Genomic DNA, 18420 nt, shown 5'->3' with positions numbered 1-18420 from the left:
CACACCTGTCAGCAGTCCTCCACTGAGGCTCTGATGAAGGGTCACCCAGACTCGAAACATTGGCTCTGTTCTCTCTGCACAGATGCTGTCAGCCCTGCTGAGATTTTCCAGCATTTTCTGTTTTTGATTCAGATTTCAGCATCCACACTAATTTGCTTTTATTTCCACAAGAGGCTTGTCTATGTCATAGAATTGCTTCCTCCTCCCCTCGACAGCTACCCCCCACTATTCAGGTTGGCAGTGCCAAGGCACTGCCCAGCTGTGTCTCTGACCACCCTGACTCCAATAGCCTCCCAGCATGGCTATGATGCCTGATCTCTCTTTGTGGAGAGCAGTAGCGGTTTCCAATGGCTTCCAGTTGCGCTGATGGGTCAATGAATATTAGAAGCCAGGTGAATCTGGCTAAATCCCAGAAATGCATAGTTAAGTGCAGATTTAAATATGCTAATCTGGTTCATGCCCTTTGCTGGATGGGGTTGGAGAATTGCTCCCATTGTCTCTATTTCATTGTCCCCGTATCAATTCTGACAACAAAATCTGATGACCAGTCAAAAAGGTAATGTTCTGCAAAGCCCTATAGATGGCGCTTCTTGCTGACCTCCCCCAAGGCCTTTACCACTTGAGGAGAGGGCTGGGGAGGGGGTTGGTAAAGGTGAGGGGTGGAAATGCCATTCCCCATCTGCGATATCACACACCTGTGATAAACACTATAGAATCATAGAAACCCTACAATGCAGAAGGAGGCCATTTGGCCCATTAAATCTGCACCGACAACAATCCCACCTAGGATCTATCTCTGTAAGCCACATATTTACCCCGCTAATCCCGCTAACCTACACATCCTGGGCCACTAAGGGCAATTTAGCATGGCCAATGCACCTAATCTGCACATCTTTGGAGTGTTGGAGGAAACTGGAAAACCCGGAGGAAACCCATGCAGACACAAGGAGAACATGCAAACTCCACACAGACAGTGACCCAAGCCAGGAATTGAACCCGGATCCCTGGTGCTGTGAGGCAGCAATGCTAATCACTATGCTACCAGGAAAATGAGTTATCAATCTCTATCAAATGATTGGCGAGGTTCAGTACCTGTAGGGCTCAGAGGATGATATGAAAGATCAGAAGTTGAACAACCCAGGGAGCTGTTAAGGCCCTTGATAGTTGCAGTTGTTGAACAGTCCACCTGGAGGAGTACAATATCCTGGATTGAACCATTCTCCGATTCTGTCAAACCCACAGTTATTTGTATTTTGAGAAATGAGAATATTAAGAGAATAATAAATAGAGGGTTATAATCAAATCTGAACCTTCCGACTTCCCTTTCCATTCCTCCGTTTTATATTCATTTTTGTTAGTTATTTAGTCTCTACTCCGATGTTATATTTTGTTCCTGAGTCTCTGTCAGCCCAGCTCAATCACTGAATAATCACAATTCTGTTTGCAATATAACGAAGACTCTGTTATCTTCCTCCTAGGAAAACTATAAATCAAAAATTGATTCCGTTCTCCTTCTCACACTTCACGATCTCTCGAAATCATTAAGCAAAGGCGATGTATCACCAAGTTACGTGCTGCATGCTTACCTGGAGAAAGTAAGAGAAAAGCCATGTCTCACATAAGATCACAGGAATACGAGCAGCTATTTAGCTGCTCAGGCTTGTCAGCTATTTAATAAAATCATTTCTGATCTGTGACCTAATTCCACATGTATGTTCAGATGCCTTTGTTCCAGATCCTTCTACCTTTGGTTAACAAAATCAGCTTTAAAATCAATTGATCGACCATCAGTTGTTATTTCTGGAAGGGAGTTCCAAACTCTTTTACTGCCTTTTGCATATAGAAGAGTTCCTAATTTCACTAACTATGAACTTCCCCAGACCAGGTGCTAGACTTGGAAGTTGGTGTGCATTTTGGTGATAGTGATCACAATTCGGTTAAGTTCACCTTAGTGATGGAAAGGGATAGGCATGAACCTCGGGTCAGTAGTTTTAGCTGGGGGAAGGGTAATTATGAGGCTATTAGGAGAGAATTAGGAAGCATAGGTTGGACTAGGAGATTACAGGGACTGGGAACGTCCGAAATGTGGAGTTTTTTCAAGGAGCAGCTACTGCGAGTCCGTGATAGGTATGTCCCTGTCAGGCAAGGAGGATTTGGTAGGGCTAGGGAACCGTGGTGCACTAAAAAAGTTGATTCGTTGGTTAAAAAGAAAAAGGAGGCTTATGTTCGGATGAGGCTTGAGGGCTCAGGTAGTGCATTAGAAAGCTTTAGATTGGCTCGGAAGGAATTGAAGAGTGAGTTAAGAAGGGCTAAAAGAGGACATGAGAAGTCTTTGGCTGATAGGATTAAGGAGAATCCTAAGGCGTTCTATAGGTATGTCAAGAACAGAAGGTTGGTTAGGGCAAGATTAGGGCCAGTTACGGACAGTAGAGGGAAGTTGTGTGTGGAACCGGAAGAGATTGGAGAGGCATTGAACCAATATTTCTCTTCGGTGTTCACGCAGGGGGACATGAATATAGCTGAGGAGGACACTGGGTTGCAGGGGTGTAAAATAGACAGTATTGCTGTTGATAAGGGGGATGTGCTGAATATTCTAGAGGGTTTGAAAATAGATAAGTCCCCTGGTCCGGATGGGATTTACCCTAGGATTCTCTGGCAAGAGAGGTGATTGCAGAGCCTCTGGCTCTGATCTTCAGGTCGTTGTTGGTCTCTGGTATAGTACCGGAAGATTGGAGGATAGTGAATGTTGTCCCATTGTTTAAGAAGGGGAACAGAGACTTCCCCGGTAATTATAGACCGGTGAGTCTTACTTCTGTTGTGGGCAAGGTTTTAGAAAAAATTATTAGGGATAGGATTTATAGTTATTTGGAGAGTAATGAATTGATTGGAGGTAGTCAGCATGGTTTTGTAGCGGGGAGGTCGTGCCTTACTGACCTTATTGAGTTTTTTGAGAAAGTGACCAAAGAGGTGGATGGGGGTAAGGCAGTTGACGTGGTATATATGGATTTTAGTAAGGCGTTTGATAAGATTCACCATGGTAGGCTTCTGCAGAAAATGCAGATGTATGGGATTGAGGGTAGTCTAGGAAATTGGATCAGGAATTGGCTAGCAGATAGGAGACAGAGGGTGGTGGTTGATGGTAAATATTCGTCATGGAGTTCGGTTACGAGTGGTGTGCCTCAAGGATCTGTTTTGGGGCCACTGCTGTTTGTAATTTTTATTAATGATCTGGATGAGGGTATAGTTGGGTGGATTAGTAAATTTGCTGATGACACCAAAGTCAGAGGTGTGGTAGATTGTGAGGAAGGGTGTCATAGTTTGCAGGGAGACTTAGACAGGTTACAGAGCTGGGCTGAGAGGTGGCGGATGGAGTTTAATGCGGAGAAGTGTGAGGTAATTCACTTTGGTAGGAATAACCGATGTGTTGAGTATAAGGCTAACGGGAGGACTTTGAATAGTGTGGATGAACAGAGGGATCTAGGTGTATGTGTACATAGATCCCTGAAAGTTGGGAATCAAGTAGATAAGGTTGTTAAGAAGGCATACGGTGTCTTGGCGTTTATTGGTAGGGGGATTGGATTTAGGAGTTGCAGCGTCATGTTGCAACTGTACACAACTCTGGTGCGGCCGCACTTGGAGTACTGTGTGCAGTTCTGGTCCCCACATTACAGGAAGGATGTGGAGGCTTTGGAGAGGGTGCAGAGGAGGTTTACCAGGATGTTGCCTATGAGGGAAGTCCTATGAGGAGAGACTGAGGGATTTGGGGTTGTTTTCGCTAGAAAGAAGGCGGCTAAGAGGGGATCTTATTGAAACATATAAGATGATTAGAGGTTTAGACAGGGTGGATAGTGATAGCCTTTTTCCTCGGATGGAGAAAGCTAGCACGAGGGGGCATGGCTTTAAATTAAGGGGGGGTAGTTATAGGACGGATGTCAGGGGTAGGTTCTTTACCCAGAGGGTGGTGAGGGATTGGAATGCCCTGCCTGCTGCAGTTGTAAATGCGCCTAGTTTGGGGGCGTTTAAGAGATCCGTGGATAGGTTTATGGACAAGAAGGGATTGGTTTAGATTAGTGGGTCATTGTTTTTTAACTGGTTGGCGCAACATCGTGGGCCGAAGGGCCTGTTCTGCGCTGTAATGTTCTATGTTCTATGTTCCCCTTGTTTCTCTGGAAGGAGCTGATGGTTACTGGGAATATAGTTCCACAGGCAGCAGTAGTTTTCCTTCAAACTCCCACACTTCATGTGTAATGTAGGCAGCGAATGTCAGCAGCAAACCATTCCCAAAGAAAGGATATCATTACACTGGCTTATTGTCATGACGGCCATGGGGGATCAACAACAGATCTCCCTGTGGGCCTCGTTGAATATATCAGCTCCTTTATTAGGCAAGTGGAGACTTGCTCAATAGGGAAGGAACAGTACGGGAGGTTTGAAACATAGAATCTCTATGGTGCAGAAGGAGGCAATTTGGCCCATCGAGCTTGCGCCAACAACAATCCCATCCAAGTCCTATCCCCGTAACCCCATGCAAAACCAGCTGGCTCCACTCAGGCCAGCAGTCGGTGGACCCGTGACCAATCTGCACTCTGGAGCTGTTGAGTTAAAGCTTATTTATTAGTCATAAGTAGGCTTACATTAACACTGCAATGAAGTTACTGTGAAAATCCCCTAGTTGCCACACTCCAGTGCCTGTTCAGATACACTGCAGGAGAATTTAGCATGGCCAACGCACCTAACCAACACGTCTTTCATTCTGTGGGAGGAAACTGGAGCACCGAGAGGAAACCCACGCAGATATGGGGAGAATGTGCAAACTCCACACAGACAGCGACCCAAGGCTGGGAATAGAACTCATGTTCCTGGCGCTGTGAGGCAGCATTGCTAACCACTGTGCCATCATACTGCCTGTTTGAAACACGGATACAGCTCTTTCTGTTCTTGTGCTCTCTGTGTCAGTTTGTCCGGCACAAAGAGTGGGAATGGATCAATGTAAAGGGTTCAGAAAATACATGAGGCAGCTTGGAATATTCTGCCAGGCTGAGAGATCTGCAGAAAATGGGAAAGTCATCCCTATAGATATTGGGAATGCAACAGGGGTGGAATAAAACAAGAGATATCTGGTGAAGCACTGAAATTGTGTTTTAGCCAGTAAAGTTTTACTTCAGGAATGTATGTTAAAACATCATATCAGTGCCGCAGTCAAAATGTGTTTCTATTTTGATTTTTTTGAAGGCTCAGGATGCCACAAAAAAATACAACTGCATCACTGAATTTCTTCCTGAATGTCAAGAACAACTTGCAGATTTGCGTAGTAGTAATAAAGGCCTCTTGTATGGGATCCCCATCAGTATCAAGGAAAACATTAACTACAAGGTACAGGTTTTTATGGGAAGCGTATTAAATATTGAATATTGTAAGCTCTCTGAAATTTGGTGCTGGGTCCACTGTTATTTGTCATTTATATTAATGATTTGGATGAGAATATAGGGGGCATGGTTAATAAGTTTGTAGATGACACGAAGATTGGTGGCATTGAGGACAGTGGAAAAGGTTATCTAGGATTGCAGTGGGATTTGATCAATTGGGCCAATGGCAGATGGAGTTTAATTTAGATAAATGCGAGGTGATGCATTTTGGTAGATCGAACCAGGGCAGGACTTATTCAGTTAATGGTGGAGTGTTAGCAAATAAGGCCATAGCACAAAATAAGATGTGTAAATATGTTAAGACACTAAGGCACCAGGCGGAATTTTACCGGCATGTCCCCCCAAGGTTCGTATGATTCTGCCCAAGACCAATGGTTCGCCAAGTCTTGTGTCGGTGAAATTCCGGCCACAGTATCTGAATGCTTGGAGCAGTTGTAATAAGGTAGACAAGTTAACTGTGCAAATTGATATATATGGGTACGATATGACTGTGATTATAGAGACATGGCTGCAGGGTGACGAAGGCTGGGAACTGAGTATCCAAGATTTGATATTTAGGAAGGACAGGCAAAAAGGGAAAGGATATGGGGTGACATTGTTAGTTAAGGATGAAATCAGGCAATAGTGAGAAAACATGTTGGGTCAGAGAATCTAAATGTAGAATCAGTCTGGGTGGAGTTAAGAATTAACAAAGGGCAGAAAACATTATTGGGAGTTGTTTGTAGGCTTCCAAACAGTAGTGGTAAGGTAGGGGATGGCATTAAATGGTAAATTATAGGTGCATGTAACAAGAGTGTTACAGTAATCATGGGTGACTTTAATCTATATATAGATTGGGCAAATGATACGAGTGGTGAAGTGGAAATTTTTCCTGCTTCTTGACTGTGCTAGAGAGGCTCAACAAAATTTGTTCCAACATAACAACTTTTCTTTATTTCCGAAAGACTGTATGCAGTTTTGGCAAAAACTTGAGTTCAGAGAACCGTCATTACGACTTGCTAATTCTGCTGTCAAGTCCGCCCTTACATAAAGAATCAATTCAATAGTTATACCTTTTTCTTATCAGTTTACGTGACTTCAGGAATTCGATTAATAATACAAACAGTAGCAACCTCATTAATTGTATTATAACCCGGTGACCTCTGAGACCTCTTTGTCTCATCATTCATACTTTTATCTTGTCGTTTTGATAGAACAGAAGAAGGCCGATGACTTTGTCATTTCTGACCTTATCTCGCCTCATTCATACATCACTAGGTCATGTGGAATCAGCCTCATCAGGTCTTGACCTTTTTGGTCTTATTCATGTCTTAGGTTATGCAGAGTCAGTGTTCCTTATTTTGTACCAAATACCTGACCAATTTTCCCAACATGCCACTATTTCATTCGTACAACTTCACATTAGCAATAATACTCAGGCAGATGCATTCCTGGAATGTATACAACATGTTTTTCTTTGGCCAGTGTGTTGAGGAACCAAGTAGGGAACTTGCTATCCTGCGTTTGGTATAATGCAACGTGAAAGGGTTAATTAATAATGTTGTTGTGCAGGGTCCTTTGGAACAGACATCATGAAGTGATAGAATTCTTCATTGGGATAGAAAGTGAAGTAGTTCAATCCAGCTTCTAAATTACAAAGGAAATTACAAAGATATGAGGTGTGAGTTGGCCAAGGTAAATTGGGGAAATTCATTAAAAGGCATGGTGGTGGATAGGCTAATACTTACGGAACAAATGATTGTTATGTTATAAAGAAAACAAGAAAAGTGACCCAATCATGTCTTACAAAAAAAAATTAAAGATATTATTCATTCCAAAGAGAAGTGATATAAATTTGGTCAAAAAAATCGCAAGCCTGAAGATTGGGAGAAACTTCAGAAAAGAAGGACAAAAATTAACACGGGAAAAATAGAGTATGTGAGTAAACATGCAAGTAACATAAAAACAGACTGTCAAAATTTCTGTAAGTGTACAAAAAAAAATTAGTGAAGATAAATGTAGGTTCATTAACAATCTAAAATGGGACACTTTATAACAGGGCACAAGGAAATGGAAGAGCAATTAAACAGCTACTTTAGTTCTGTTTTCATGGAGAAAGACATAAATAACTTCCCATAAAGGCTAAGGAACCAAAGGTCTAATGAGAAGGAGAAATTCAAGGAAAATAGTATTACTGAAAAAAAGTCATGATCTGAAGATTCCGGAGTTGGACTGGGCTGGGAACTGTAAGAAGTCTCACAACACCAGGTTAAAGTCCAATAGGTTTATTTGGAATCATGAGCTTTTGGAGCACTGCTCCTTCATCAGGTGAGGAGCTCGTGATTCCAAATAAATCTGTTGGACTTTAACCTGGTGTTGTGAGACTTTTTATTTCAAAAATAGTGCTGGAGAGATTAATGGAACTGAACTCCCAAGTCCTGATAATTTACATCTCTGGGTAGGAAAGGAGGTCATAGAGTCATAGAGGTATACAGCATGGAAACAGGCCATTTAGCCCAACTTGTCCATGCCGCCCAGTTTTTACACTAAACAAATCCCAATTGTTCATATTTGGCCCATATCCCCCAACACTCATTTTACCCAAGTAACTGTCTAAACGCTTTCTAAAGCGTTTAGAAAATTGAACCCACCTCTACTACTGCCTCTGGCGGCTCGTTCCAGGCACTGACCACCCACTGAGTGAATTGCCCTTCTAAATCCTTTTGCACCTGTCCCTTCTATGCCCTCTAGTTTTAGACTCCCCAGTCTTTGGGAAAATAACTGCTCTATGCCCCTCATTATTTTATAGACCTCTATCAGATCATCCCGAAGCTTCCTATGCTTCAGGGAAAAAAGTCTCAGTCTATCCAGCTTCTTCTTATGTCTCAAACCATCAAGTCCCATTAGCATCCGAGTAAATCTTTTTGCACTCTTTCTAGTTTAATAATATCCTTTCTATAAGCGAATGTCCAGAACTCGACACAATATTCCGAGTATGGCCTTACCAATGTCTTTTGCAACTTCAACAAGACATCCCAACTCCTGTATTCAATGTTCTGACCAATGAAACAAAACATGCTGAATGCCTTCTTCACCAACTTGTCCACTATAACTTGACTTTCAAGGAGCTATGAACCTGTACTCCTAGATCTCTTTGATCTATAACTCTCCCCCAACACCCTACCATTAACTGAGTAGGTGCTGCCCCAATTTGATTTGCCAAAATATACCACTTCACATTTATCTAAATTAAACTCCATCTGGAATTCATTGGCCGACTGGCCCAATTGATCAATCCTAGACAATCCTCAACAATCTTCTTCACTGTCCACTATGCCACCAATCTTAGTGTCATCTGCAAACTTACTAACCATGCCTCCTAAATTCTCAGCCAAATCATTAACATAACTAACAAATAACAGTGGATCCAGCACCGATCCCCAAGTCACACTGTTGGTCATAAGCCTCCAGTTTTAAAAACAACCCTTCACAACTACCCCCTGTCTTCTGTTGTCAAGCCAAGTTTGTATCCATTTGGTTACCTCACTCTGGATCTCGTGAGATTTAACTTAATGCAACAATCTACCATGTGGTACCTTTAGCAAGACCTTGTCAAGGTCTTGCTAAAGTCCATGTAGACAATGTTGACTGCACGGTCCTCATCATTCTCAATCAAAACTCAATCAAATTCGCAAGACATGATTTTCCACTCACAAAACCATGCTGACTGTCCCTAATCAGATCTTACCTCTCTAAATGAATGTAGATCCTGTTTCTCAGAGTACCTTCTAATAACTTACTCATTATAGATGTGAGACTTACTAGTCTGTAGTTCCAGGTTTTTCCTTGCAACCCTTCCAAACCAAGGCACAATATTTGCCATCCTCCAATCTTCAGGTACTTCAGCTGTGGTTGTCTATGATTCAAATATCTCTGCTCGCGGATTCACAATTTCCTCCCTAGCCTCCCATAACTTCCTAGGATACATTTCATCAGGTCCCAAGGGCTTATCTACCTTGATCTGCTTTAAGACTTCCAGAACCTCCTTCTCTGTAATATGTACACTTCTCAAGACATCACTATTTATTTCCCCAAGTTCCCTAACATCCATGCCTTTCTCAACAATAATATCGATAAATATTAATTTAGGATCTCACCCATATCTTGCAGATCCGTGCATCGATGACTTGTAATCATTGATCCTTAAGATGCCCCATTCTCTCCCTAGTTATTCTTTTGTCCTTTATCCTATGAAGATAGTTCATACATAGTTATCATCTTCCAAAACTCTGTAGATTCTGGCCGGCAAGTTGGAGGGTGGCAATTATAACATTGCTATTTAAAAAGGAGGGAAGGAGAAAACAGGGAATTACAGGCCTGTTAGCCTATCAGTACTAAGGAAAATGCTAGAGTCTACTATAAAGGATGTAATAACAGGACACTTAGAAAATATCAATAGGATTAGGCAAAGTCAACGTGGATTATGAAAGGGAAATCATGTTTAAGAAACTTACCGGAATCTTTTGAGGGCATAACTAGTAGAATAGATAAACATGAACCAGTGGATGTGGTGTATTTGGATTTTCAGAAAAAAGTGTCATGTTACAGGTTAGTGTGCAAAATCAATGTGACATGGAATGAGAACTGATTAGCAGACAGGACATAGAGAATAGGAATAAATAGGTCTTTTTCAAAGTAGCAGGTGATGAGTGGCATTCCGCAGGGATCAATGCTTGGGCCCCAGCTATTCACAATATCTATCAATAATCTGGATGAGGGAACCAAAAATAATATTTCTAAGTTTGCTGATGACACAAAAACTTGTGGGAATGAGAAAGGTGAGGAAGGTGCAGGGGTGTGGGGAATTACAAAATCAAAAGTAAACGAGAGGGTACGAGTGCAGGTTAATGTTGAGGACGTTCCACTAATTAAAGGAGTAGAGGGCACGGGAGAGGTTAGTAGTGTTTCTACAAATCGGGTCCAGATAAAGGCTGGCATAAAGACACTTTACCTGAATGCACAAAGCACTCGAAACAAAGTGAATGAGTTGATGGCACAAATCAGCATAAATAGGTATGATCTAGTGGCCATTACAGAAACGTGGTTGCAGGGTGACCGGGACTGGGAACTGAATATCCAGGGGTATCAGACATTTAGGAAGAATAGACAGGAGGAAAAAGGAGGTGGGGTAGCTCTGTTAGTAAAGGATAATATCAGGGTGGTAGTGAGAGAAGATATAGGCTCCAAAGAGCAAAACGTGGAATTGTTGTGGGTGGAGATAAGGAATAGTAAGGGGAGAAAGTCACTGGTGGGTGTGGTCTATAGGCCCCCAAATAATAACTTTGAGGTGGGGCAGGCTATAAACAAGCAAATAATTGATGCGTGCAAAAACGGAACGGCAATAATCATGGGGGATTTTAACCTACATGTTGATTGCTTGACTCAAGTCGGACACGGTGGACTTGAGGAAGAGTTCTTGGAATGCTGTTGGGGATGTTTCCTTGAACAGTATGTTACAGAACCTACGAGGGAGTGAGTTATCTTAGACCTGGTACCGTGTAACGAGGCAGGTAGAATTAGGGATCTTCTTGTGAGGGGTCCTCTTGGGACGAGTGATCATAATATGGTTCAATTTCTGATACAGATGGAGGGTGAGAAAGTAGGGTCCCAAACCTGTGTCCTCTGCTTGAACAGAGGGGAGTATGATAGGATGAGGGCAGAATTGGCTAATGTAGACTGGGGGCACAGACTGGTTGGTAGGGCAGCTGAGGAACAGTGGAGATTTTTAAGGAGATCTTTTTCAGTACTCAGCAAAAATATCTTCCGGTGATAAAGAAGGACTGTAAGAAAAGGGATAAGCAGCCGTGGATATCGAAGGAAATAAAGGAGAATATTAAATTAAAAACTGATGCGTACAGAGCAGCTAAAAATAGTGGGCAGTTAGAAGATTGGGAAAGATTTAAAAAACAACGAAGAATGACTAAGAAAGTGATAAAGAAAGGAAAGATAGAGAATGAAACTAAACTAGCTCTAAATATAAAAAATGATAGTAAAAGTTTTTACAAATATATAAAGAAGAAGAGAGCGGCTAGAGTGAATGTTGGACCCTTGGAAGACGAGAGGGGGGATTTAATGGTTGGAAATGAGGAAATGGCTGAGACTTTAAATAAGTTTTTTGTGTCGGTCTTCACAGAGGAGGACACAAATAGCTTACCGAATATTAAAGATAGAGGATTGGTAGGAGATGAGGTCCTTAATACAATTACTGTTACTAAAGAGGTAGTGCTTGGTAGACTAATGGGACTGGAGGTAGATAATTCCCTGGGACTGGATGGAATGCATCCCAGGATACTGAAAGAAATGGCAGAAGTAATAGCAGATGCGTTAGTAGTTATTTATCAAAATTCGCTGTACTCTAGGGAAGTGCCGGCAGATTGGAAAACAGCTACTGCTACACTGCTGTTTCAAAAAGGCAGCAGACAAAAGGCAGGTAACTACAGGCCGGTTAGCTTAACGTCCGTAGTTGGGAAAATGCTAGAATCCATCATTAAAGAAGAAATAGCAGGACACCCAGAAAAGAACGGTTCGATCAAGCAGACACAGCATGGATTCGTGAAGGGGAAGTTGTGTTTGACGAATTTACTGGATTTTTATGAAGATGTGACTAGTGCGGTAGACAGAGGGGAACTGATGGATGTGGTGTTTTTAGATTTTCAGAAGGTTCCTCACAAAAGGTTGCTGCAGAAGGTTAGGGTACACAGAGTTGGTGGTAAAGTGTTAGCATGGATTGAGGATTGGGTATCTAACAGGAAGCAGAGAGTTTGAATAAATGGGTGCTTTTCTGGTTGGCATGCCGCAGGGATTGGTGCTGGGGCCTCAACTGTTTACCATATACATCGACAATCTGGAGGAGGGGGCTGAGTGTAGGGTAATAAAGTTTGCTGATGACACGAAGATGAGTGGAAAAGCGATTGTGTGTAGGACGCGGAAAGTCTGTAGAGAGATTTGGATAGGCTGAGTGAGTGGGTGAGGAACTGGCAGATGGAGTATAATGTTGGCAAATGTGAGATTATCCACTTTGGAAGAAATAATAGTGGGATGGAATATTATTTAAATGGTGAAAAGTTGCAGCATGCTACTGTGCAGGGGGACCTGGGGGTCCTTGTGCACGAATCACAAAAACTCAGTCTGCAGGTGCAGCAGGTAATCAAGAAGGAGAATGAAATGTTGGCCTTTATCATGAGGGGGATAGAATATAACAGCAGGGAGGTCTTAATGCAACTGTACAAGGCACTGGTAAGGCTGCAACTGGAGTACTGTGTGCAGTTTTGGTCCCCTTATTTGCGAAAGGATGTACTGGCCTTGGAGGGAGTACAGAGAAGGTTCACCAGGCTGATACTGGAGATGAGGGGGTTAGCTTATGCGGAGAGATTGAGTAGATTGGGCCTGTACTCGGAGTTTAGAAAGCTGAGGGGGGATCTTACAGAGACTTACAAGATAATGAAGGGGCTAGATAGGGTAGAGGTAGAGAGATTCTTTCCACTTAGAGAGGAAACCAGAACTAGAGGGCACAGCCGCAAAATAAGGGCGGGGTGGGGGGTGGTGGGAGGTGGGACGCAGTTTAGAATACAGTTGAGGAGGAACTTCTTCTCTAAGAGGGTGGTGAATCTCTGGAATTCTTTGCCTGTTGAAGTGGTGGAGGCTGCCTCGTTGAATATGTTTAAGTCACGGGTAGATAGACTTCTGATAGACAAGGGAATTAAGGGTTATGGGGTGCAGGCGGGTAAGTGGAACTGATCCACTTCAGATCAGCCATGATCTTGTTGAATGGCCGGGCAGGCTTAAAGGGCTAGATGGCCTACTCCTGCTTCTATTTCTTATGTTCTTATGGATGTTAAGAGGCTTCAAGGTGATTTATGCAGGTTGAGTGAGGGCAAATACATGGCAGATGCAGTATGATGTGGAGAAATTTGAAGTTATCTACTTTGGCCAGAGAAACAGAATGGCAACGTATTCTTTAAATAGTGATGGATTGCAAAATATTGACTTACAAAGGGACCTGGGTGTCCTAGAACGCCAGTCATTGAAGGTGAACATGTAGGCACAACAAGCAATTAGGAAGACAAACGGTAAGTTGGTCTTTTTGCAAACCGGCTTGAGCACAGGGGAAAAGATGTCTTATAGTAGTTGTACAGGACATTAAAGAACCTACTGCTGGAATATCATGTGCTATTTTGATCTCTCCCTCTAGGGAAGGATACATGTGCCAAAGAGGGAGTGCAGCAAAGATTCACCAGACTGATTCCTGGAAGGAATTTTTAATGAGGAAAGATTGGGTTGACTATGTCTGTATTCACTGGAATTTAGAAGAGTGAGAGGGGAACTAATTGAAACATATGGAATTCTGACTGGATTGCATGCACTGAATGTAGGGATATTCTTCCTTCTGGCTGGTGTCTAGAACAAGTGGCCACAGTCTCAGGATATGGGGTAGCCATTTAGGATGAAGTTGAGGAGAAACTTCTTTATCATAGAATCATCATACAGAAGGAGACCATTGGGCCATCGAGTATGCACCGACAACAATCTCACCCCAGGCCCCATCCCCAAAAATCTATCCCACTAATCCCTCTAACCTACACATTCCCTGACACTAAGGGATAATTTAGCATGGCCACTCAACCTAACCCGCAAATCTTTGGACTGTGAGAGGAAACCAGAGCACCCAGACGAAACCCACGCAGACACGAAGAGAATGTGCAATCTCCACACAGACAGTGACCCAAGCCGGGAATCGAACCCAGGCCCCTGGAGCTGTGAGGCAGCAGTACTCATCATTGTGCTACAATGCCACTCCATCTGAGTAAAGTATCTCTTTACTCAGAGGTAATTCTCTGCCAAAGAAGGTTGTGGATGTAAAGTCACTGAATATATTTAGGAAGAAAATAAATTTCTATACTCTAAAAGTGTCAAGGGGTATGGGGAGAGAGAAAGAGTTGAGATAATTTGTTGAGATGGAGGATCAGCCATGATCATATTGAATGGTGGAGGAGGCTGAAAGGGCTGAATTGGTTTTGCTCCTATTCTCGATGGGATGGGTCTGAGAGTGGGTCTAAAAGTCAGATCTGAAACACTCCTAGTTTCAAGTCCACCAGCACTTAGAGTCAAAATGGTAAAATAGGGCCCTCAGTGTGGAATTTTATGACCTCTCTCGGGCGAGATCGTAAAACTCCGCCTGAGACCAACAGAGATTTCCTTTCTGCGAACCTCATCCATCCTGATTCCAGGGCAAGGCAGTAAAATCATGGCCTAAGGATCAATTTAGCACAGCCAATCCCGCTATCCTGCACATCTTTAACCTACAGGAGGAAACCGAAGCACCCGGAGGAAACTTATGCAGACACAGGGAGAACATGCAAACTCCGCACAGAGATTTCCCCAAGGCCAGAATCGAACTTGCATCCTTGGTGCTGTGAGGCAGCAGTACTAGCTGTCCTGTCAACCCCTTCCATGCCATTGGATTATTCCAGTACTTTTAAAATATTTATTTAGATCCCTGTTAAAGAAGTTTAAGACAAAACAAATTGATCAACTCAATTGCAAGGATTTTTTTCTAAGAAACCATGCAAATGGACAGGCGCAATATTACAACAGTCAAACGTTAATTAGCTTGACAATATCAGAGTTTTTGTTCCCTTATTTCCCCCTTCATTCTATTTTCCAGTGCTTTAAATCACAACAGCGAGTTCCTTTTTGGAGTTTATTGAGTCAAAATCTGTTTTCTCGAGGACCTCCCAACATTAATTAGTCTGCTGTGCTGCATGTTTAGCAGGCATTGCTCTGGCTAACAGTAATCTGAATGCTTGGAATCTGTGAAGAAGATATCAAGAATACGAAGCTTGTGATTGGAAAATTATGTTGGAAATATGAGAGAGCAAGAATGCTCCACTGATTGTGACCACATCAGGGATTTAATTGTGATTACTTGAAAAAGGTGTTTTGTGTTTCCAATCACAATTTTTCCTTGTTTACTGTATGCCACTAGGAGATTTTCCCAGTAACTTCATTGCAGTGTTAATGTAAGCCTGCTTGTGACACTAATAAATAAACTTCAAACTATGCAATATTTCCCAGAGCTCAAATGCTTCTGGCAAAACGGCATGGTAGCACAGTGGTTAGTGCTGCTGCTTCACTGCTCCAGGGAGCTGGGTTTGATTCCCAGCTTGGGTCACTATCTGTGTGGAGTTTGCACATTCTCTTCGTGTCTGCATGGGTTTCCTCCAGGTGCTCTGGGTTCCTCCCATAGTCCAAAGATGTGTGGCTTAGGTTGATTGGCCATGCTAAAATTGCCCCTTAGTGTCCTGAGATGTGTAGGTTAGAGGAATTAGTGGGTAAATGTGCAGGGATATGGGGGTAGGGCCTGGGTGGGATTGTGGTCGGTGCAGACTCGATGGGCCAAATGGCCTCTTTCTGCATTGTAAAGTTTCCATGATTCTACAAAAACAACAAACATTAAAATTTTAATTCGGGATCGACACGTCTGTCTCAACATTATGCAACCCAATGAAGCAACAAGAATAACGTGTTCTGAAATTTTTTTAATCCAGGGTCATGATTCGACTTGTGGACTTAAGAAATTCTTAAACAAACCCGCCAGTGAAGACAGCGTAATAGTTCAGGTGCTGAAGAAACAAGGAGCAATTCCATTTGTGAAAACAAATGTCCCCCAGACATTATTAAGGTAATATTCAATAGATTGCCATTGTAAGTTGCAGCTTCTAAAGATTGAAAGAAATGTTTGCTCAGGAAGATTGTAGGCGAATTATCAAACACACTGGTACCACTCTGTACTCTGAGGGAGAACTTAGCATAGCCAATGCACCTAATCAGTACGTCTTTTGGACTGTGGGAGGAAACTGGATCACCTGGATGAAACCCACATGCAAGATGCAGAATCCGCATAGCCAGTGAACAATGCCAGCAATCGAATCTGGTGCTGTGAGGCAACAGTGCTAACCACCATGCCACCTTGTAAGGACTCTGTCATCCACTACCCTGAGACAAACCCAGATTTGGACAGTACTGACGCTGTTCTTTACCTTGATTGCCAGGCCCTTCCCACCTCACTGCTCCAGTCCCTCAATTCCACTTCACATCCCACTCCCTCAACACTCACTTACTTACCTTTGCTAGTCCATGCAAGCTGCCATTCTCTTGCTCCCCTCCCTGGTGCTGTAGAGTTCAGCAGGGAAAATAACTGACATTTGTCACAAAGCTAACTGCTCCATGCCACCCTTAAACAAATCTAAAATAGATGCATTGAGATTCTCGTGAGCCACTGACTTCATCACAAAGAAATGTTAGCATGGTAGCACAGTGATTAGCACTGCTGCTTCATAGCTCCAGGGATCTGGGTTTGATTCCCAGCTTGGGTCACCGTCTGTGTTGAATTTGCACATTCTCCTTGTGTCTGCGTGGGTTTCCTCCAGGTGCTCCGATTTCCTCCCACAGTCCAAAGATGTGCAGGTTAGGTTGATTGACTATGCTAAAAATTGCCCTTAGTGTCCTGGGATGCATAGGTTAGAGGGGTTAGTGGGTAAATATGCAGGAATATGGTGGTGGGGCCTGGGTGGGATTGTGGTCAGTGCATACTTGATGGGCTGAGAGGCCTGTTTCTGTACTGTGGGGTTTTTATGATTTCTATGCTAAAGGTAAGCCTGCATTGAAAAACAGGTTTTATGCTAATGAGTCTTCACGGCCTGTAAAAACAATATAAGAACAAATCTCCCCAAAGACTGACACGTGGCCAAACATGTCACAAACTTGCTATTGATTTTATCATTACATCTCACCCTGCCATAGGGAAAAGTTTAATTCAGCCTGAACACCCCATTTACCTATCTTACGAGTCCTTAAAATAATTCATCCCAGCAACCAATGTTTCTTGTGAAATGTTTATAAGATGACAAGTGGATAGAAAGGCCCACTGAGAACTTAAAAAACTATTGGTTGGCACCTGTGGCTATAAGAACTATCCCTTTGAGTTATTAAATTATGACACTGCAGGCCTTTCGAAGTGTTAATGGGGACATGGAGCCACTTTAGATTTCCTGTTACTATTACTGTTACCGATCACTCACTAAAGAGCGTATTTTGCCTTGCAATAGCTTTGAGTGCAGTAATCCTATTTATGGACAAACCATCAATCCACACGATACAAAACGATCGGCAGGCGGCTCCTCTGGTGGCGAGGCTGCTTTAATAGCAGCAGGTGGCTCCATCCTTGGCATTGGAACAGACATTGGTGGCAGTATTCGCTTTCCAGCTGCATGCTGTGGAATCTGTGCCTTCAAACCGACTGCAAACCGGATAAGGTAAGAAATCTGTTTGCCACTATCATAGGAACAGGCCCCTTAAACCTATTCCATTATTTGGTGAATTAATTAGAGTCATAGAATCATAGAGGTTTACAGCATGGAAACAAGCCCTTTGGCCCAGCTTGTCCATGCCGTCCCTTTTTTATAAACCACTAAGATAGTCCCAATTGCCTGTGTTTTGCCCATATCTCTCTATATCCATCTTACCCATGTAGCATTCTAAATGCTTTTTAAAAGACAAAAGTGTACCCACCTTTACTACTACCTCTGACAGCTTGTTTCAGACACTCACCGTCCTGTGTGAAAAAATTGCCCCTTTTGTATCTCTCCCCTCTCACCTTAAACCAAAGCCCTCTAGCTTTAGACTCCCTTACTTTTGGGAAAAGATGTTGACTATCTAGCTAACCTATGCCCCTCATTATTTTATAGACTTCTATAAGATCATCCCTAAGCTCCTACGCTCCAGAGAAAAAAGTCCCAGTCTATCCACCTCTCTTTATAACTCAAACCATCAAGGTTCGGTAGCATCCTAGTAAATCTTTTCTGCACTCTTTCTAGTTTAATAATATCCTTTCTATAATAGGGTGACCAGAACTGTATTCCAAGTGTGGTCTTACTAATATCTGGTACAACTTCAA

General features: G+C 42.7%; 1 protein-coding gene across 1 annotated transcript in view; it reads left to right on the top strand.

Annotated features, from left to right (window-relative positions):
• LOC145348326 (fatty-acid amide hydrolase 1-like) overlaps nucleotides 1-18420 on the top strand; it is a 64683-nt gene that overhangs the window by 10702 nt on the left and 35561 nt on the right. The window contains exons 3-6 of the mRNA XM_080196530.1: nucleotides 1479-1595; nucleotides 5233-5373; nucleotides 16013-16146; nucleotides 17573-17779. Coding sequence (XP_080052656.1) covers nucleotides 1479-1595; nucleotides 5233-5373; nucleotides 16013-16146; nucleotides 17573-17779 — 599 coding nt within the window. The remainder of the gene's footprint in view (nucleotides 1-1478; nucleotides 1596-5232; nucleotides 5374-16012; nucleotides 16147-17572; nucleotides 17780-18420) is intronic.

The sequence above is a fragment of the Carcharhinus amblyrhynchos genome, chromosome 9 (assembly GCF_965287045.1).
Source record: "Carcharhinus amblyrhynchos chromosome 9, sCarAmb.v2.hapA, whole genome shotgun sequence".
Classification (NCBI taxonomy): Eukaryota; Metazoa; Chordata; class Chondrichthyes; order Carcharhiniformes; family Carcharhinidae; genus Carcharhinus; species Carcharhinus amblyrhynchos.
This window is presented reverse-complemented; position numbering and strand designations above follow the sequence as displayed.